This window comes from Watersipora subatra, chromosome 7 (assembly GCF_963576615.1).
Source record: "Watersipora subatra chromosome 7, tzWatSuba1.1, whole genome shotgun sequence".
In the NCBI taxonomy this organism is placed as follows: Eukaryota; Metazoa; Bryozoa; class Gymnolaemata; order Cheilostomatida; family Watersiporidae; genus Watersipora; species Watersipora subatra.
The window spans coordinates 51,341,587-51,363,453 of NC_088714.1; the positions used below are offsets into that span (position 1 = coordinate 51,341,587).

The 21,867-nt window shown below is 35.9% G+C and overlaps 2 protein-coding genes across 2 annotated transcripts; both read right to left on the bottom strand.

The window, feature by feature from the left end:
• Positions 1 to 2,473: 2,473 nt before the first annotated feature.
• On the bottom strand, positions 2,474 to 21,386 carry LOC137399473 (uncharacterized). The gene is made up of 3 exons (XM_068085603.1): positions 21,269 to 21,386; positions 18,270 to 18,871; positions 2,474 to 3,328 (listed from the first exon to the last, which is right to left on the bottom strand). The coding sequence occupies exons 1-2, from the start codon at positions 21,303 to 21,305 to the stop codon at positions 18,408 to 18,410; spliced, it is 501 nt and encodes a 166-aa protein (XP_067941704.1). The 5' UTR covers positions 21,306 to 21,386; the 3' UTR covers positions 2,474 to 3,328; positions 18,270 to 18,407.
• Positions 6,092 to 13,837, bottom strand: LOC137399472 (uncharacterized). Its single transcript, XM_068085602.1, has 3 exons — positions 13,716 to 13,837; positions 12,794 to 13,339; positions 6,092 to 6,264 (listed from the first exon to the last, which is right to left on the bottom strand). Exons 1-3 carry the CDS (start codon positions 13,750 to 13,752, stop codon positions 6,125 to 6,127), a joined length of 723 nt encoding a protein of 240 aa, XP_067941703.1. The 5' UTR covers positions 13,753 to 13,837; the 3' UTR covers positions 6,092 to 6,124.
• Positions 21,387 to 21,867: the final 481 nt, after the last annotated feature.

Sequence of the window (21,867 nt, forward strand, 5' to 3'; positions counted from 1 at the left end):
TTCACTGCTACAAACTATCATCCAATAAATGAAATTATAACCTTCGCTGCATTATTATAACTGGGAGAGGCATTACATCTACTGTAGGCCTACTATATCGGATGTGTGCTTACATACAGAACAAATAGCCTCCATCAAATAGAAAACATTCAAATATGGAATTTCGATTGTTTGCTAATTGCGATTTTCGTTTTTTTCTAATCTTAGTTATATGTCTCATGAAATGATTTATAGCAACTTTTCATAAAATTATATGTATGTAATATGAAGGTGATAAGTACAAAATATGCAAAATTTTATGGTTTATATGCAAATATTATTTATCCAAGTTGTTGTGACTGAAGGTTATACAAAAAGGGTTGCGAAATTACCAAAAACAATCATAACCAAAAATTGATAAGTACGCAATGGTGCCCAGATGTGAAATGGGTATCAATATACCTGCATTAGCAGTCCATTAGCAGTAGTGAGCGAGTCACAGTCATGCACTATGCAGTATATTTGCATTGCGTACTTTTGCTACTGCGCCGTTTGCAGTAGCAAAAGTATTCAACCAAATGTACAACTTCAAAGACCAACGTTCAACTTCTAACAGAAGTATCAGCAGCGCCGAAAATGGAATCTGACCTTCATTTGCTCTCTGAAACTGTGGTCATTTCCTGTCAACAAGTCTTTTTGCAAATCAGCTGCAACATATTTGGTAAAGATTACAAGCAATTGTTTGTGATCTTTAAAAACACACAGCCTCTGATTGGAGCAAGCTAAGCAGATGTCAAATACTAATCTTTGGAGGACTTTACTAGAAAGCTAATGAACTTTCAAGCCACCATTGTGACTAACAAAGCCACCGAACTACGGAAATTTCAAAACTGAATTGTGACAATACAAACTAAAGACTATTGAAATCATAATATACATGCAACACTAAAAGAGCTCAGCTGTCATTGCTTTTTTTTATTTTTTGGTGTTTCAAGTTTGTTGAGACTAGCCAATATCACATGTAGCAAAATCAAATGTACTTTTAGTAAAATAATAAGCATTCATTTATTTTTAAGTGTGAGTAATGGCTCTTTCAAACAGTATTATAGTTTCAAATGTTTTTTTAAATGAGACTAGGTCATCTTTTATATTCTTCAACAGTTTTGTAAAGACTTCTGTCGTATTGTCTACTGTATTGTTTATTTTCATTAAAGTCAATTGTTTAGGTTCATTCAGCATCATCTTAGAATGAATAGATACCAAATAATGTACCAAGTCACCGTAGTAGAATCTGCTATGGTGGCAGAACTGAATTCACCAAATAAACCAGCTTATTTACTGACTAGTTGGTTGTGTGGAGATTTAATCATGCTCATCTTGGAAAAAAATAGTTCATAGTTTTACACACATTACTTTAAACTAATTCCATCAAAGTAGGTTGATCAACAAGATGACATCATTCAAGTAAGGAGTTGTTTTTCATGGTAAAATAGATAGTACAACTCCCAGCTGTCTTACTAAGGGTACACTCTCGTACAATTACAGCCATCATTGTCTATTTATAGTTGTATTTGTAAGTTGACATATGGAGAAGGAAGTCAATATTTTGTGTTAATAGCAGGACTGACAAGCAAAAACATTTCTAAACTTTGAAATAGTTGCACTTTGACTACTCCAAGATGATACAAGTAAGATTACACTAACCAAATTTATTATGTCAATGAAATAAGCCATGAACTTTATTAGGTCAAACAGATACCCCATAAATTTTATTAGGTCAATAGTATAAATCGCAAGCTTTAATAGGTCAGTAAGATAGACCATAAACCTTTTTAGGTCAATAAGATAAGCCATAAACTTTATTAGGTCAATAGGATAAGCCATAAACCTTTTTAGGTCAATGAGGTAAGCCATAAACCTTTTTTGGACTTTTTTTTATGGACTTTTGGGTGACAGTCAATAGGGTGACAGACATTTAGGCGACACTTTCAGTTAAAAAGGCAACAACTTCAAATGGAAAGGCAACACCGCGGACAAACCGGTGATAATTCCATACTGAAAAGCGACAAATTGGTTTGCTGTGTGGTTGAAGGCTAAGTGCAGTACTGTACAAACTATGACATAGTGACGTCGTGTTCAGTGCCTACATATATTTTTGAAGCGTAGCTTTTACAGTGTTATTGTGTTCTTTTTATGGATTTTTTATATAAAGATATAGTGGCATGTTTCTTTTCACATCATTGGTGGAATTTCTCTGATTTAGTTAACCCAAACTTTTAACAAAATGTAAGGCTACTTTTAAAAAATGAACCTAACTTATTCAATGAAACTACAAAAACTTGTGTTCGTATCCACCTGTTTGTTCAAAACGGTTTGAGAAGTCACGTTCTTGGCTGAATTGTCGCCAACCTTGTGTCTGATTGTTGAAATTTCAGAGTGATCTCACCTCGAAAAGCAATTATTCTATGCTTTCGATCATCGAAATTCACAGTAGCCTGCGAGAGAAGTTTGCTCCTTGCGTGGAATGAAAAGACAATTCTCGATTATTGTGATGTATCAAGCTAAACTCAGATGTATGTATTTATTTTCATACTGCAATTAGAGCAAGAGTATACCTTAATTAGAGAGTTACTAATGAGGGTCCAACTGCGTGATAACATGATACATGAGCCAGCCATGGTATAATAATTCATCAACCGGGTATGCTAGTGACTCAAGAATGCATCGCTTCAAAGGGATTAAAAAAGTTGGCACCTCCATGATGTTATGTATTAGGAGGTAAGGAATTTCAGACTCTTGCCACACTGACAAGTAATTTGCCAGTCTTTACAAGCAGTCAAAGGAGGAAGTGAAAAGAAAGTAAAGACTGTCTAAATGACTTCTGAGTGTGTAGAGTTGACAAACTGGCAAGATTTAAAATGTGGAAAAATTTGAACAGAAGAACAGTGAGGCAATTAAAGACAGATTAATCTCAGCAGTTTGTTTTGAATATTTGGTACAAGCTTTAATACAATATGAAATTCTACTGGGTGTAAAAAAATAATCTAATCAGGTTAAGGTAGATATAAGCATGAAATAGATGCCAAGGAAATAAGGTGGAGCATTGGGTAAAAAATGTACTAATGTAAGATTTTAACTCTGGGCATCAATAAAGTTGGTGTCTTGTTACTGTTCACTACTAATTCACAACAACGTAACAGGACTTTATATTTTGAATTAATGCTGCCTGAATTGTCGTCTTTAGATCCTCTGCGTCGCCCATCCGTCTGAAGTTGTCACCTTTCGAATCCAAAATGTTGCCTAAGCGTCTGTTGCCTTTTTGACTCTCACCTAACCATTCATAAACCATCTAGAAAGAACGAGTAAGGGTGCAACTTTGCTCAGAAGTAATTAGCTAACCATAGCTTAAAGGAAGGCTTCTACACAGCATTCTACTGCGAGTTACCTAATCCAAATTATGCAAACTTATGCAAACTTATTTTTGCGAAACTTTAATTATAAACAAATCAATACGGGTGCCAAATCAGCTTCTTTCTCAAAAATGACCAAATTTTTCAGTTATGCAAATACTCTCTGTTGGGTGAATAGATTTTTCCTGCTGAGCTCAAAAGGAAAGATAACTTCAACCTTTTGGTTAACCATAAGAGATTACTCAGATTTGCTTTATATACAAGAATGAAATACAGAATGGTGCTCATAATGCTCATCACTTTTACCTTTAAGGTTGACTTGCAACAAAATTCACATTACCGTTATTTGATATGAAAAGATTCACCATGTCTTACTCTGTTGTGTAGTAGGTACAAAATTTGTGGAAAGGTGATTACAAGCTCTTAAAAGCTCAAAAACGAACAGAAAATCGCGGCCACACGAGACCGCCGTAGTTTGGATTCCTTTTCCAAAACGGCTCAAATGTGATGTAGTTGTGAGAGATGGTTTCTGATTACACTTTCTTGCAAGCTTTTATTGTCGAAATATTTTCACAACTATACTTCAAACATTCAATAAAAGTATGACTATTGTTCTTACGCGTCTGTTTTATCGTCATTGTAATGCTGTCACTTTTAGCACTGATATCTTATAACTTACCGTAAAAAATCGTTAAACTTTTTAACCTTAGCTCGAAGGAGTACATATCATTGTCTGATAATCATGACGAGCCTGTTGGTCCCCTGTGATAATCGAAAAGTGCTGCAAAAATTATTTGCGAAGTATTGGGTCACGTGATCAGATTACTACTTGACGATTGAATAATGCCGAAACAAAACTGTAAAGTAGCGAGCATCTATAATTGATACGGGGTCTTCGGTAAAACCCGAAGTGTTTGTCATAAACCAGTACTACGATAAGTGTTATATTGAGCTTTTTATTGGCCTTTCAATTCACGTGAGAACAACTCGTGACAAGACAATAACCAAATTTCGTGGTTACGCCATCGAAATAAAGAAATTCCAATCTACGGCGGCTTTTCGTTTTTGAGCTTTTAAAAGAGTGTAATCACATTTCCACATATTTGGCACTTGCAACACAACAGAGTAAGTAAGACATGGTAAATCTTTTGACACCAAATAACTGTAATTTGAATTTTGCTGCAAGTCAACCTTTAATAGACACTTTCTTGGCCATGTTTGGAGTAAGGTATGACAACTACTGTTTTTTCCAATTCAATTTTCTTTCTAAAGATTGAAAAGATGTATGTATCAATTTATAGTATGATTTATTATGTAAAGAGTACATAGATGTTAGTTAATTGTTAAATTCAATATCTCGATAGGAAAGATGGCGGCAGGGGACTCAAAAGTGTACAGCAGACAGTGAAGGAGGAAGAGCAAAGCATCAAAGCCTATGCAGCCTCCATGGCCACTTCAGATAAGTAAATTGACAATGGACTTTGGCCCTGATGATGAGGAAATTGACTGGCACACGAAACCTCTTCATGGTGCTTACCACCAACAAATATCTAAGGTTGGCGATCTTCACCAGACATATATGTGGCTGAACAAAGGAAACCTGATGGCCAAAACAGAGTCGCTAATCATGGCAGCCTAGGAGCTAGTGCTCCCAACAATGCAACTCCAAACAAAAATCTATCACACTAGAGACAATCCTAGATGCAGGCTGTGCAAAGATGCACCTGAGACCTATATATATATATATAGGTCTCTTATATATATATATAAGTATATATATATATATATATATATATATATATATATACGATATATATATATATATCTATATATATGTATTTATATATATATATACATATATATATACATATACATATATATATATATATATATATATATATATATATACATATATATCTATGTATATACATATATATATACAGTATATATACATGTATATATATATATACAGTATATATATATATATATCTATATATTTATATAGATATATATATACTGTAATACTGTATATATCTATCTACAGTATACCATCTATATATTTACAGTATATATATATATATATATATATATATATACTGTAAATATATAGATGGTATACTGTAGATAGATATATACAGTATATATCTATATAAATATATATATACTGTATATATATATGTATATACATGTATATATATATATATACGGGACAGATGGTGCAGTTGGTAAGGTATTGGAACAGTGATCATTAGGTCCTAGGTTCAAACCCCAACAACTGCATCCTTCTGGCAGGTCCTTACACAAGACCCTTGCCTGTATATTGCCTACAACCTCTATAAAGAGTGCAATAACTAAAACCATGTTGGCTTGGATGTCGCCTGACCAAACACGGTCATTACTGCCTGTAGCTGAACCAGAACAAGGCAGTGACAAATGGACTACTGGTTCAAAGCGGATGAGTGCTCAAACTCCCAGGTCTCTGGTAGAGTTAGAGTTAGAGCAGAATTTACCACCCAAATGGTTAACCGAGTGAGAAACAATTTTAACAATTTTATATATATATATATATGTATATATATGAAAAGAGTTAAAAAGTATAATTGAAAGTTAGTAATAACCATTATAACCTATTCATTTATACAGCTAACAAAAACTATGCATTATCACGTATGTTTATAGTTTATACGTTTATACTTGCTGAAGTAAAAAAAGAAATCATAAAGTTTCTAGAAGCTCTATGATAAAATACACTCTATGAGGTAAAGAAGTAAATAAATACTCATGAAATAACCATTAGGAACGAAATACATGACCGCGCTCAAAGCGCTTACTAGAAATGCCCATTGACGGTAGCTCCAGGCTTTCTCAATGTTTCCTGCAAACAAATAAAGAGTATTAAGTAAATTGGAAAAATATGAAAAGGCGGAATTAAAAGAGGGGAAACAAAGATAGTGAGGGTGATTTGTCTCTATGTATAAACTTCAGTGTTTTTCATTCGCAGTTTGTTCGTCTGTCGTTCGAATTTTTAGTTATAGCGGTAAATTTTTAGGAACATAAGAACTACTTTGCACTAGAATTGAACTCAGAAGCCCCAATTCTGCAGACAGGTGTGCTATCCACTATGCTACCATGCTTATGGGATTATTGTAAAAAGCAATCATAGGACACGGCTCACAAAAACTCATCTTCATGAACTTTAAGAGTCGCTAGAAGCAGCAAAAAAACCACAATTTGATAGTATTGAGAAGTCAAAGCCCTACTCATCATTTTTATCACTGATATCAAACATATTTATTGCAGCACATTCATTCACTGATTCATAGTCAAATTATTTATATGAGCAAAAGTTTTTCAAATCGTGTTTGAGGCCTTGTAAGAAGTAATTGCATGTTTATGTATGTAAAAAATAAAAATGCACATCTTCAGCTCGTTGGGGATCTTTAAAACGTCAGATTTGGCTGTAACGGATCCTGGCAATATTTATTTGGCCATCCCTGATTTCTAGCATACACAGAAATGAACATTTTTATTTAAAAGTGGAATAGTCTATGTTGTAATTTTATGTTGAATAAAAATAAACTATCTGCACAAAATCCTTTTTTACTACCCATGCAAAACTAGGCATTCACCTAGTTTCTACATAGAGAAAAAATTACATAAAACTTTAGTATATTTTATCAAAAAGTGTCAGTATTTTTCTACCACTTGTGATTTTTTTGATGTTTTAAGTGATCTGACTGCCAGGATGTTTAAATATTAAAATTGACAAAGCTTGATCCCGGTTAAAACGCTCAGAAGAAAAATATGTGCGAAAGGATGTCACTAGTTTCTATCGTTGCTAAAGTTGATAGGACCTATTGACTACTGCATTCAAATTGAAGCGTTACTTGTCTCTATTATATCAGTCGTTCAAGTTTTCTCAGTTTAATCTTGAAACATCCTGGCAGTCAGATCACCTCAAACATAAAATCAGTCGCAAATAATAAAAAATATTGATACTTACTGATAGAACCAACTAAAATTTTGTGTTGAGTTCCTCTTTAGTGACGTAAAGTCATCACTGCTGTGCAACATAAACTTTACTATTCCTAAACTTTTGATCGGGTAAGTTGCCCGTACCACCCTGCTAATCGAGTAGGTTGCCCGTACCACTCTGCTAATTGGGTAGGTTGCCCGTACCACCCTGCTAATCAGGCAGGTTGCCCGTACCACCCTGGTAGTCGGGTAGGTTGCCAATACCACCCTGCTAATTGTTTCAATAACAAGTGATAAGGAAACTTTAAAGATGTGGTTGCGCCAAAAAGGTCAATCAAATCATATTAAGACCAATAAAAGGCTAAAACATCAGCTACAATTTGATGTCACTTTTGTCTTTGTAGACTAACCTTGTCCAGAAGTATAAGCCTTTAAATGAGGCCATCCTTTAAAAAACTCTGATTCGAGCAAATGCTTCATTTGTGACATAACGAGTGATACATGTGAAAAAGGTCCATTAGCGATAAATGTAAGATTTCTTCTTTAGCCAATCATCAGCACGAAATTTTTATATAGGTCATATTAAATGTTATTGCTCATAAAACGGGTTCTCTGTGATTTCGAAGTTTCTTGTTGTTAGGGATTTTACTCTATTACTAGTTAGTTATGCGCATCGAATAGTAATAGATTCTGGTAGCTACATGCATCGAAATCGATCTTTACTGAATCATTTGACATCGTTAGTTCAGTGAATTGCTGCACAGACACGTTTTATTGTCGAACAACAGAATTGTAACAATGCTCAGCGAAAGTGCCTGAAGGTTTTCTGAGCATCAGGTGATTAAAGATTAGGTTATGGTTATGGCAGTTATGGCTGTTATGGCGGTCAGGTTCCGGTTAGAGCTGACAGCATTATGCTGCAGAGGAAAATAGGAGAATGGAGGTAAGTTTATCTCTAACTATGAGTATCCTTTGCATATATTCTAAACTAACGGTAATAATTTGAGTACTCATGAATACATCTACTTATAAGTAAAATTGTAACTTTTTGCTATCACGAATCATAGTTTCAAAACCTTTTAATCGTTTCACAACTTTTTATCATTTCACCCAGCTATAACATTTGCTTAAAATTTTTCTTGGCCGTTTTAGCTAGTTAATTAGATTTATGATTAGAATTTATGTTCATTTCTCACTTGTAGAAAGTAAAGAAAATCAATTGATCAATGCTCATCTTTAAAGCACATCAATTATATCAGTACTTTTATCATATATTTCAGTAGTTCAGGGTATTGGCTTTCGAATGAGCCTATATTCAATACACCAAGAATAATAGAGCTATGAAACACAGGGTATCAAAAGTATGTCCTGCAATAAAAAAAACACTTAGTTGTGGTTCCCACAATGTGATGTCATAATTAGCATTTAGCTTTAGGTCATCGATTCCTTTCGCTGCAATTGAGGCTGCGCTTTTCTGTAACAATCGATGCTTTTAAACCTAGAGAGTGCTAATAATAAACTAGGATTCTAAATAGTCAACAATGCCCGGGGATCGTGCTAACGCCCAACCAATACAAACAAATGTTCTCGGTTAATAGATTTTAGGTGATTTTGGAAGTACATGTAGTTGCTGTTGTAGCAGTACTAATATCTGAAGAACTCGTATCGCTTTCCATTTTGCTTTTTAAATATGATTATGCTTCAATAAATATACTGTCATTGATAAAGGTAATTAAATCACATCGATTAGCTTGTGTCCTGCAGTGGTGTGGCCCTATGACTATATGTAAATTGCATTCTCGGGAGTTCACACAATGCTTGAAATTAATTAGCCTCAGTCGTGCCCCTCAACATCACAATAAAAAGCTAGGGCTAGTGCCTAATATCATCGGGAAAACATAGTATGGTGCTGGGAATTTGAGCTATTTATCATAGAAATAATATGTATATGGAGAGCTAATGACACTGATTCCTTTTTCATCTTCATTGGTTCTCTGGAGTTGAAAGTGAGGATGAAAATTTTGACGTCCTAATTTGCGAGCCTATACCATTGAACATTTTTGTGGTAGTGCTTGCGAAAAGTCCTATAAACACCAACCAATGTCTGTCTCACCATGTCAAATAATGGCTCAATTGAAAGTCAAGATATCGAAGAACCTGAATAAGCTGAAACAGTACTGATATAATTGATGTACTTTAACCCTCAGAAACAAAGCTTCGGATTGTTGGCGTGGCATGTTTATGCTTTTGGTAAACATTTATTCATTTTGAAAATTACACTTGCAATCTATCTAACTCTCAAATTGAAAGCTTTCAGTAGATACGCGTTAGAACAACATATGTATAAATTACATTTTTAAAATTTGTTTTATTGTCACATGATGTTTATGTGGTTCATTAGCGGAGCAGTTGTGTTGGTCTAGAAATTGCCATAAATGGGAAAAGGAGACACGAATGTGTGCTGCACAAACCATAATATGTTTTGTTTGAGTTTGCTGCAGTAGATTAATTTTTCCTATTATATGAGCTGAAACTATGTGAATGGCCATAACTTGGATGGGTGTTCATAATAAAAACTTTATGCTGCGATGAAAAATTTTTGGCTTGTAAAAATTATATTATAAAATATGGTTTTGCCTGCCACTAATGCAGTGAGTAAAAGATCCTTTTCTGCATTGAAGCAAATCAAAAGATCGATGAGGAGCACTATGGAGCAGGCTCTTCTACAGGTGGAATAAGACAAGTTTTTTAAGTTCGAGACGAAACTCGAGACAGTGTCTTGTAAAAATTCAAGACTCGAGACAGGAGACAGTAAAATAATGAGCATTTGGTGATGATTTCACTACACAAGGACTAGGGCACTTGATATATGAAATTGATAAAACTATTTTTAAATTGAATTTTTTTCTGGTGTAAACGATGTAAGTACAATACAACATTTTAATAGCATTATGCATGTATTTTTTGTAAACAAAAGTGACACAAACAGCTCTAAAATAGCGAAGTTATATATTTCTAGGAATTTTGAGCTTGATTGAAAACGATTATTGTAAACATATTGCTTTGTACATGTAAATTTTACCATCTATTGAATAGGTCTTACTTTATATTGTAATGAAATGTGTAACGAAACCGACAGCTGTCGATCTAAAAAGAAGTACCGCACCAAAAAGAACACTTAATAACACTTTCATTCTTATTGTTTCATTTACGCTAAGTTTTGTTTGTGTATTAACATTAGTATGTCAATTATATTTAAATTGTACTCATGAAATTATATGAATTACTGTATATATTCTTATATTGAACTAACGATAATGTCATTGTTACTCGGAACACGGACTATGGTCAACACAGCCTTTAGTTAGTTTTTCCGTGTCCGTGTAAGTTTTACCCGCAATTGGTAGTATATAAAAGAAGCCCGAATTTTATGAAGGACAGTTGGTGTTTGGACACGATACGATAAAATACAGATATTTTACTCGCAACAGTCTTATTAATTAAATCGGATTATCCGGATGGTAATTAAATAGACCCGGTATCTGTTTTAAGAACACAGAACCAGACTACAATATATTAACAGGGCCATTGTCCCGACTACATGATTAGACTCGGTGGCCAACATAATCAATAATAGCAGGTAGTAACGGACCGGGTATAACTTTAAAGGCGGTTGCCCGCAATCCATTACAATATATGGAGTTAATGTTATTGCAAGAAGCCATGTTTAACAGTTGTGGGCAGGCGCTCTAGTTGTATTTCCTGTCTCGAGTTTGGCAATAGTTAGGTCGAGACGAGATCGATCCGAGATGAGACAGGTCTATACTCGAGAGGTCTCATGTTTCATTCCACTTCTAGGCTCTTTTAGATAATCTTCTGATATTACACATATATAAAGATGTTGAAAGAGATACAGAATCAGTTTTGAAAGATTTCTGCCATGAACACAATGGCTGAACAGAAGCTATTGCAATAAAGAAGTAATAGCTTTTGTTCTGTCAATTTCCTTTACAGAAGTCTTTAGTGTTATGAGTTTTATATCATTTGTTGAATAAAGAAAAGATTTTGCCTACCATGAACCATAAACAATATATCTATGTAGATTGTGATGCTTACAATTGTTTGCATTCACGCATACTTTGAGGGTAATTGTTGATGCTTAATAGGTCCAGAGCTTCAGGGCACTGCTCCCAACTTGTTGGGGGCTTACACCGCCCTCAAACCTTTAGGTGTTCATAATTAGTCGTCTAACATTTGCAGCCGCATCTTGCAACCAGGGAATACTGGTTAAGTAAGGTAATCTGCATAAACTTCAAGAAAAAAGGGCAAAATTGATCGTGGGTAAAACCCCAAAAGAAAAAAATGTCTTTTCTTTTGAGCATTTCAACAACGATCAAGTTTTGCCAATGTCAATCTGAAAAACGTCCTGGCAATAACATCACCTCAAACAACAAACCAATCTCAAGTGATAGAAAAATCTCTATACTTTTTCATGAAAACGTTTTAAACTTTACATTAGAAGCATTTAATTTGAAACAAGCCATTTGTGCTTTTGATTTATATTATAGTTTGTATATGTACATGTATCTACTAATAAATACGTAAATATATGGACTTGTGACAGTGCTCTGATAACTTGAACGCTCTGATAATTCGAACACTTTTGCTCGGTCCCTTGAAGTTCGAGTTATCCATGTTTGACTGTAGTTACTAGTTAAGGTCATATTACTAGTTACTAGTTACTAGTTAGGTCATATTACTAGTTACTAGTTACTAGTTAGGTCATATTACTAGTTACTAGTTACTAGTTAGGTCATATTACTAGTTACTAGTTACTAGTTAGGTCATATTACTAGTTAATAGTTACTAGTTAGGTCATATTACTAGTTACATCATTTTGGGCAAGGTTGAGCATTTCTTCTTCTCTTGAGCATTTTTGCCGCAATCCATTTTGTCAATTTTAATCTTCAAATATCTTGACAATGATATCGCCTAACACAACAAGTAACATCTCAACTGATAGACAAAAAAAATACTTTATTTTAAAATCAACTAAAATTTGATGCAATCACATCTTTTAAGATGAGAAATGAAATCGTCATGACAGCTCATGCAGAAAGCAACAATGGGCACACCTAACGAGATGATGAGCCATGATGCATGAAGTGAGAATTAAGCTCTCAGATATTGGCTATGAAAATTGTTTATATTGGTTAAGGGCTGGAACTGATATGCTTCTAATTGCATTGTAAAGCTTGGTTGGAAAACCTTTACATTTTCTTGTCTTAATGATTATTATATCACCTAAATGTACTAAAAAGTGACTAAACAAGGTACAAAACTAGTGAGCTTACAGTATAGCAGCAAAAAGAGAGAGACGGTCTCATTGTTTATTAAAGAACTGTGTTGACTGACTAGTTTATACTTACCACGACCGTTCTCTCGTAAGGCCATAGCTGACATGATAATTGCTATCAGGAGTAGAAGATAACCGCAGCGCCATGGCATGATAATTGCTGTCACGCCTGGAAGACAATACCAGAACAGACAAATGATAACTGACCAGGCCATATCAGATTTGATTAGCTTCCGCTGCACCACTTGGTAAGATGGTTGGAGAGGCTGTCCACTAGCTTGATATTGAGCGTACTGAGATGCAAAGACCCCTGCTTGCTTCTCAGGGTGCTGGGCTTGTTGTTGTTTTGAATAACTGGTGGCTGGTTGTTCTAGGTGAGAATTAAGTGGATTTCCAGTGAGTTGTTCAGGGTATTGGGGAGCTTTTTGCCCATGATATGGAGATGTTTGTTGGGTAGGGTATGGAGTCCCTTGTTGCCTAGGGTGAGGAGCCCCTTGTTGTCCGGGGGGAAGAGTGGCCTGTTGTCCAGTATGAAGGGATCGTTGTGCTGCATAGGCTTCAGACTGCCCATGGTTTGGTGGTTGAGAAACTTGATTGTAAGTTTCATTTTGGTGAAGATCTACAAGTAATGTATATGCATAAAAAAGCATTTGTCAGGGTTTACGGTGTCACTGCAACAGGCAGCCTTTACCTAACTCTGTTTGCTAAAATACAGTAAAACCTCTATTGGAGCGTTCAAATAGAGGATAGCGCTGTATTTTTCAACTCTTCTCGTATGGTGGCTTTCTTTTAGAGGTTTAACAGTCGTATTAATCTAAATTCAGCGCCCCGATGAAGCAGTGTATATTAATGCTTGTCCTAAAACTCATTAAAAACAAAAATACTAGAACTACATCAAACAAAAATCTGATGCCTCAATCATGATAATGAAATGATTGCGTGTGTCACAGGAGTTAACAGTAAGTCAGACAATGATGTAAATAATTCTTGTGTACCTGTTGCAGCTTTTCCATAGTCTTTTATGTCAGCCATTATTCCACTGATATTTTATTGGTGCTATGTCATACTATGCCTGGTATAAGCTTTACTAAAGTCAGAGGTGCTTGTCTGTTCCCAACAGTAAAATGATTTGCTCCGCCTTCTTTTGGCCATTTTCAGTTGTGTCTGGTGAATATTAGTGCGTGACCTTTAATCTTGTTTACTGAAAGAAAATCAAGAAGTTAAAATTTCCCTATATAAGCAATACTTTCTGTCTGCAATCAATTGACCAAATACATATGGATTATTCAATCAATAATATGTATCACCCTTGATGATGTCATTCCTTATTGTTTTAAACCAAGTCACAGCATAGCTTGTTATTTAGTAAAAACATAGACACATTGCATTAACAAGGTTCAACTCCCAGTAGCAATGTTCAACTCACAGTACCATTGTTTAACTCGCAGTAGCATTGTTCAACTCTCAGTAGCAAAGTTGAACTTGCAGTAACATTAATCAACTCGCAGTAGTATTGTTCAACTCGCAATAGCATTGTTCAACTAGCAGTAGCATTGTTCAACTAGCAATAGCATTGTTCAACTAGCAGTAACATTGTTCAACTCACAGTAGCATTGTTTAACTAGCAGTAGCATTGTTCAACTTGCAGTAGCATTGTTCAACTTGCAGTAGCATTGTTCAACTCACAGTAGCATTGTTCAACATGCAGTAGCAATGTTCAACTCGCAGTAGCATTGTTCAACTCGCAGTAGCATTGTTCAACTCACAGTAGCATTGTTCAACATGCAGTAGCAATGTTCAACTCGCAGTAGTCTTGTTCAACTAGCAGTAGCATTGTTCAACTCACAGTAGCATTGTTCAACATGCAGTAGCAATGTTCAACTCGCAGTAGTCTTGTTCAACTAGCAGTAGCATTGTTCAACTAGCAATAGCATTGTTCATTTCACAGTATCGTTGTTCAACTCGCAGTAGCATTGTTCAACTAGCAATAGCATTGTTCAACTAGCAGTAACATTGTTCAACTCACAGTAGCATTGTTCAACTAGCAGTAGCATTGTTCAACTTGCAGTAGCATTGTTCAACTCGTAGTAGCATTGTTCAACATGCAGTAGCATTGTTCAACTTGAAGTACCATTGTTCAACTTTTAGTAGCATTGTTCAACTAGCAGTAGATGTGTTCAACTCCCAGTAGCATGGTTCAACTCGCAGTAGCATTGTTCAACTTGCAGTAGCATTGTTCAACTCGTAGTAGCATTGTTCAACATGCAGTAGCATTGTTCAACTTGAAGTACCATTGTTCAACTTTCAGTAGCATTGTTCAACTAGCAGTAGATGTGTTCAACTCCCAGTAGCATGGTTCAACTCGCAGTAGCATTGTTCAACTTTCAGTAGCATTGTTCAACTAGCAGTAGATGTGTTCAACTCCCAGTAGCATGGTTCAACTCGCAGTAGCATTGTTCAACTCGCAGTAGCATTGTTCAACTTGCAGTAGCATTGTTCAACTTGCAGTAGCATTGTTCAACTCGCAGTAGCATTGTTGAACTCGCAGTAGCATTGTTCAACTTGCAGTAGCATTGTTCAACTCGCAGTAGCATTGTTCAACATGCAGTAGCATTGTTCAACTTGAAGTACCATTGTTCAACTTTCAGTAGCATTGTTCAACTTGCAGTAGTATTGTTTAACTCACAGTAGCATTGTTCAAAGCGCAGCAGCAATGTTCAACTTTCAGTAGCATTGTTCAACTCTCAGTAGCATTGTTCAACTAGCAGTAGATGTGTTCAACTCGCAGTAGCATTGTTCAACTCGCAGTAGCATTGTTCAACTCGCAGTAGCATTGTTCAACTTGCTGTAGTATTGTTCAACTCACAGTAGCATTGTTCAACTCACAGTAGCATTGTTCCACTCGCAGTAGCATTGTTCAACTCGCAGTAGCATTGTTCAACTTGCAGTAGTATTGTTCAACTCACAGTAACATTGTTCAACTCGCAGTAGCATTGTTCAACTCACAGTAGCATTATTCAACTTGAAGTAGCATTGTTCAGGCTTGCAAAGCAAGAAATTTTAGAATAACTTGTTACAGCTTGTATACAAATGGTCGTGTTAGAACTTCTAGTTGAAAGGCGTAACCTATCAACAGGTGTAACCTATTGACTAGTTGATAAACAATTTAACTAGTTGATAACATATCAACCTAGCTAGTTGATAAACAAATAGCTAAATCTTCACCATCAATAAAAGAACAAGTCGCAAATGTACATCCTAAAACAATGGCAAAGATGAACTGAGATTAAAGTATATATACTTCAGTTTAAGATTTTTGTTTGTTAACATTAAGTATGTGAGCAGCGAAAAGAATTAGAAGGTATTATTGAAAGTTAGTAATAACCATTATAACGTATTTATTTACTGCTAACAAAAGCTATACCCTACCACATTTGTTTATAGTTTTTCTCTTCAAAATTATTTGATGAAGTAAAAAGTAAATCATAAAATTTCTACCAAAAGTAGTAAGTACTTAAACTAGTAAACGCAAAATGAATAGTGAGAGTGATTTGTCTCTATATATAAACTTCAGTGTTTTTCTTTCACCATCTGTTCATCTGCCGTTCGAATTTTTAGTTATAGCGGTAAATTTTTAGAAACGTAAGAACTACTTTGCGCTGGAATTGAACTCAGAAGCTCCAACTCTGCAGACAGGTGTGCTATCCACTATGCTACCATGCTAATGGAATTGAACTCAGAAGCCCCAACTCTGCAGACAGGTGTGCTATCCACTATGCTACCATGCTAATGGAATTGAACTCAGAAGCCCCAACTCTGCATACAGGTGTGCTATCCACTATGCTACCACGCTAATGGAATTATTGTGCAAATACTTATTCCACCTGCCAATCGTCAATGATGATTAGTTAGAATATGCAGGCTTTACGCTTCAACTAGCAATATTGAACTACTAGCAGAAAAATACGTGGCCAGACCGAGTGAAAATGCTATAAATATATGTGTATATATAGCATAAACCTAATTAAATTTATAGTATACACAGAAATAAACACTTTCATTTAAAAGTTGGAGTGGTCTATGTTGTTAATTTATGTTGAATGAAAATTAATTTTCTGCGCGAAGACCTTTTTTATTACCCATGCAACACCGAGAATTCATCTAGTTTTTACCTAGAGATGAACTTACATAAAAATTTAGTTTGTTTTATCAAAAAGTATCAGTATTTTTCTACCACTTTTGATTGTTTTTTATGTTTGAGGTGATCTGACTGCCAGCATGTTTCAAGATTAAAATCAAAAAAACTTGATCATGGTTAAAATGCTCAGAAGAAGAATCCGTGCGAAAGGATGTCACTAGCTCATATCGTTGCTATAGTTTATAGTGTCTATTGCATTCAAGTTACAGCATTACGTGCCTCTATTATATCAGTCATTCAAGTTTTATCAATTTTAGCATTGAAACATATTGGCTGACATTTCATTTTAAATATCAAAATCAATCGCAAATAATAAAAAATATTGATACTTACTGATAGAACCAACTAAAATTTTGTGTTGAGTTCCTCTTTAATGACGTAAAGTCATCACTGCTGTGCAACATAAACTTTACTATTCCTAAACTTTTAGTCAAGTAGGTTGCACGTACCACCCTGCTAATCGGGTAAGTTGCCCGTACCTCCCTGCTAATCGGGTAGGTTGCACGTACCACCTTGCTAATCGGGTAAGTTGCCCGTACCACTCTGCCAATCGGGTAGGTTGCTCGTACCACCCTGCTAATCGGGTAGGTTGCCCGCACCACCCGGCTAATCGGGTAGGTTGCCCGTACCACCCTGCTAATCGGGTAGGTTACCCGTACCACCCTGCTAATCGGGTAGGTTGCTCGTAGCACCCTGCTAATCGGGTAGGATGCCCATAGCACCGTGCTAATCGTGTAGGTTGCCCGTACCACCCTGCTAATCAGGTAGGATGCCCATACCACCCTGCTAATCGAGTAGGTTGCCCGTACCACCCTGCTAATCGGGTAGGATGCCCGTACTACCTTGCTAATTGGGTAGGTTGCCCGTACCATCCTGGTAGTCGGGTAGGTTGCCCGTACCACCTTGCTAATTGGGTGAGTTGCACTTACCACCCTGCTAGTCGGGTAGGTTGCCAGTACTACCCTGCTAACAGTTTCAATAACAAGAAAAAAGGAGACTTCAAGATGAGAATTAAAACTCTCATGATAGCTCATGCAGAAAGCCACAATGGGCACACCTAACGAGATGATGAGCCACGATGCATGAAACAGGGGATTACACTCTTACAGATTGGCTGTAAAGATTATTTATATTGGTCAAAGGATGGAACTGATATGCTTCTAATGGCATTGTGAAGCTTGGTTGTAAAACTTTTACATCTTCTTGTCTTATTGGTTATTATTTCCCTAAATGTACAAAAACGTGACTAAACAAGGTACAAAACTAGTGAGCTTACAATATAGCACCAAGAAGGGACTTACGGTGTCATTGTTTATTAAAGAACTGTATTGACTGACTAGTTTATACTTACCACGACAGGTCTCTAGTGAGGCCATACCCCACATGATAATTACTATCAGGCCTGGAAGACAAAAGCCATAAAATTGTATGATAATTGACATCAGGCCTGGAGACCAATACCAGCACAAAAACTTGATAACTGACAAGGTCAAGTGAATTTTGACGTGCTCCATTGTAGTAGAAACCTTCTGTACCACTCGGTAAGATGGTTGGAGAGGTTGCCGACTAGCTGGATATTGAGCATACTGAGAAGCATAGTGCCCTGTTTGCTTCTCAGGGTGCTGGACTTTTTGTCCTGAATAAGTGGTGGCTGGTTGTCCTGGGTAGAAATTAGGTTGATTTTTAGTGTGTTGTTCAGGATATTGGGAAGTTTTCCATGATATAGAGATGCTTGTTGGTGAGAGTAAGAAGAAACCGGCCGTTTCGGGTATGGGGTAGCATGTTGTCCAGGGTATGGAGCCCCTTGTTGGCCAGGGTATGGAGCCTCTTGCTGTCCCGGGTACAGAGCGGCCTGTTGTTCAGTATAGGGAGGCTGTTGAGCTGCATAGGCTTCAGACTGCCCGTAGTTTGGCGGTTGAGAAACTTGATTATAAGTTTCATTTTGTTGAAGATCTACAAGTACAGTCAAACATGGATAACTCGTCCACGGATAGCTCGAACACATGGTTAATTCGAACGGTTTCTTTGGTCCGTTCCCACGTAATGATAAATTGCTATAGATAACTCGAACTCAACACTGTTAATTCAAACTGTTTTTTTGCCCAACGGCTACCGAAACGATTGTTATCGCTTTAGAAAATCATTTTATTCAAAGCCATAGAGGTAAACCTCATCTTTTCGTAATTCATAAGCGTTGTTATTACCACCATCGGCAAAATAATTTTGTCAACAACATTTCTAAAGGTTTGGTCAAATTTGATTTATACTGCTATACGATTAATAGCACGGGCTTGCCGGGTCACGCGCGCAAGGATTTTTGCCACGCACATACAAAACAAAAACAGCATGTTGTTTTGTATGTGCGTGGTGAAAATCTTTGAGTGCGTGACCCGGCTAGCCCGTGACGAATAGTTTTCCGACGTTGATTCCGTGTTGAATCAACGTCGGAATGTTGAATGTTTAAAACGTCTTAGTTGTTTTTATTAAACGTATACGTTGTCTCAGCTAAAAAAACTATTCATCGTTTGACCTAAACACAGAATACGTGTGTACATTCAATAAGTATCCATTCAAAAAATGTGAGTGATATACAATGTACCGTTAAACCTCGTAAAACTTTTAATTGAACTGCCTCGGAGTGTTGCTCTTAACGAATCCCAGGTAAAGTAAGGGATTTTTCTTTGGTAACTTTTTCTTGAAGTTGCATAAACTTCAAGAAAAATCGGCAAAATTGATCGTGGGTAAAACGCTCAAAAGAAAAAGATGTCTTTTCTTTTGAGCATTTCAACAACGATCAAGTTTTGCCAATGTCAATCTAAAAAAACGTCCTGGCAATAACATCACCTCAAACAACAAACCAATCTCAAGTGATAGAAAAATCTCTATACTTTTTGATAAAAACGTTTTAAACTTTACATTAGAAGCATTTAATTTGAAACAAGCCATTTGTGCTTTTGATTTATATTATAGTTTGCATATGTACATGTATCTACTAATAAATAAGTAAATACATGGACTTGTGACAGTGCTCTGATAACTTGAACGCTCTGATAATTCGAACACTTTTGCTCGGTCCCTTGAAGTTCGAGTTATCCATGTTTGACTGTATATGCATAACAAAAGCATTTGTCAGGGTTCACGATGTCACTGCAACAGGCAGCCTTTACCTAACTCTGTTTGCTAAAATACAGTAAAACCTCTATTGGAGCACCATAGAGTTGTATTGTTTAACTTTTGTCCCATTTATTAGAGGTGACGTTCAAATAGAGGATAGCGCTGTATTTTTCAACCCTTTTCGTATGGTGGCTTTCTTTTAGAGGTGGCATTCAAATAGAGGTTTTTTGGCATTGTCTGTGGAAACAGTCGCATTAATCTAAATTCAGCACCCGATGATGATGCAGGATATATTAATGCTTGTCCTAAAACTCATTAAAAACAAATATACTAGAACTGCATCAACGCAAAAATCTGATGTCTCAATCCTGATAATACAATAGGCCTAATTGCATGTGTCACAAGAGTTGACAGTAATTCAAACAATGATGTAATAGATGGGCTGTATCTGTTACAGCTTTTCCATAGTATTTTGTGTCAGCCAACTGATTCCACTGATATTTTATTGATGCTAGATCAAACTATCGGCTCATATAAGCTTCACGAAAGCCGAGAAGGTGACTGCCTGTTCCCAGCAGTAAAATGATAAACTCCGCCTCATTTTGGCCATTTTCACTGAAATAAAAGTAGTAAAATTAGATAGCACTCGTCACATTTGCTGCAATTAACCATTCACATACAATTACTAAAACGCACCTTGTTTATTTAAACTTTCTATTAATGGGGTTGACCTCAGCGGCTGCACCGAAATCCTGATGCCACCTCTGTGATGTAACCGGATGGGTAGGATTAGTCATGCTGTCCTTAGGATGTATATGTGGATGTGGATGGCCAGTATTTTTTTGCACTAACTACCCTAATGTCTTTAGTTGACCACCACGTACATATATATATATATAGCTTCACAGTTTATCTTCAAGTCAGACTAGTTGGAATTGTAGTAGAAAGAAGAACAGGTCAGTGTATTACACCATATTTTTCTGTCAAATTTGAAGAATGAACTATGCTTTATTATTGCTTTGTTTTTGCTTGTTATATAACTATTCAAATATGGATTTTGTCTAATTAGTACTATGTAATTGCAGGCTTCACGGTACTGGATAATGCCTTACTTATTGCTAATAAATCAGTTATGAGGCAAACTTCCAGATCAGTAAAGTCTCCTTAATTACGCAACTCCAAATAACAATCCGAGTTTTCGGGGGTCTTTTACAAAACCCTACAGATGGGCTGTACCTGTTACAGCTTTTCCATAGTCGTCTGTGTCAGCCATTATTCCACTGATATTTTATGGATGCTAGATCAAACTATCGGCTCATATAAGCTTTACGAAAGCCGAGAAGGTGACTGCCTGTTCCCAGCAGTAAAATGATAAACTCCGCCTCATTTTGGCCATTTTCACTGAAATGTCTGGTAAATATTAGTGCAAAACTTTCCAGCTTGTTTACTGAAAGAAAATGAAAATCTCAACTTGTTAAAATTCATCTATATAAGCAATAATTTCTCTCGGTAATCAATGGACAAAAAAACATAGGGATTATTTAACCAACAATATTTATCACCCTTGGTGAAGCGTTTCCTTATTATTTTAAACCACGCCACAACATAGCTTGTTATTTAGTAGAAAAATAGACACTTAAAAAGCAGATTTATACCTTGAGTGTCCTGGTTCTTACTTTATCTTTCAGTAGTGGTGTTTGGACGTTAATAAGGACTTTATACAGATTTGGAGTAAATCTTTTCAGAAATTATCAGTATAATTTGTAATTGTTTTTGATGTTTGAGGTGATCTGATGGTCAGGATGATTTTTTCATTATTTAAGTTTTTCAACACT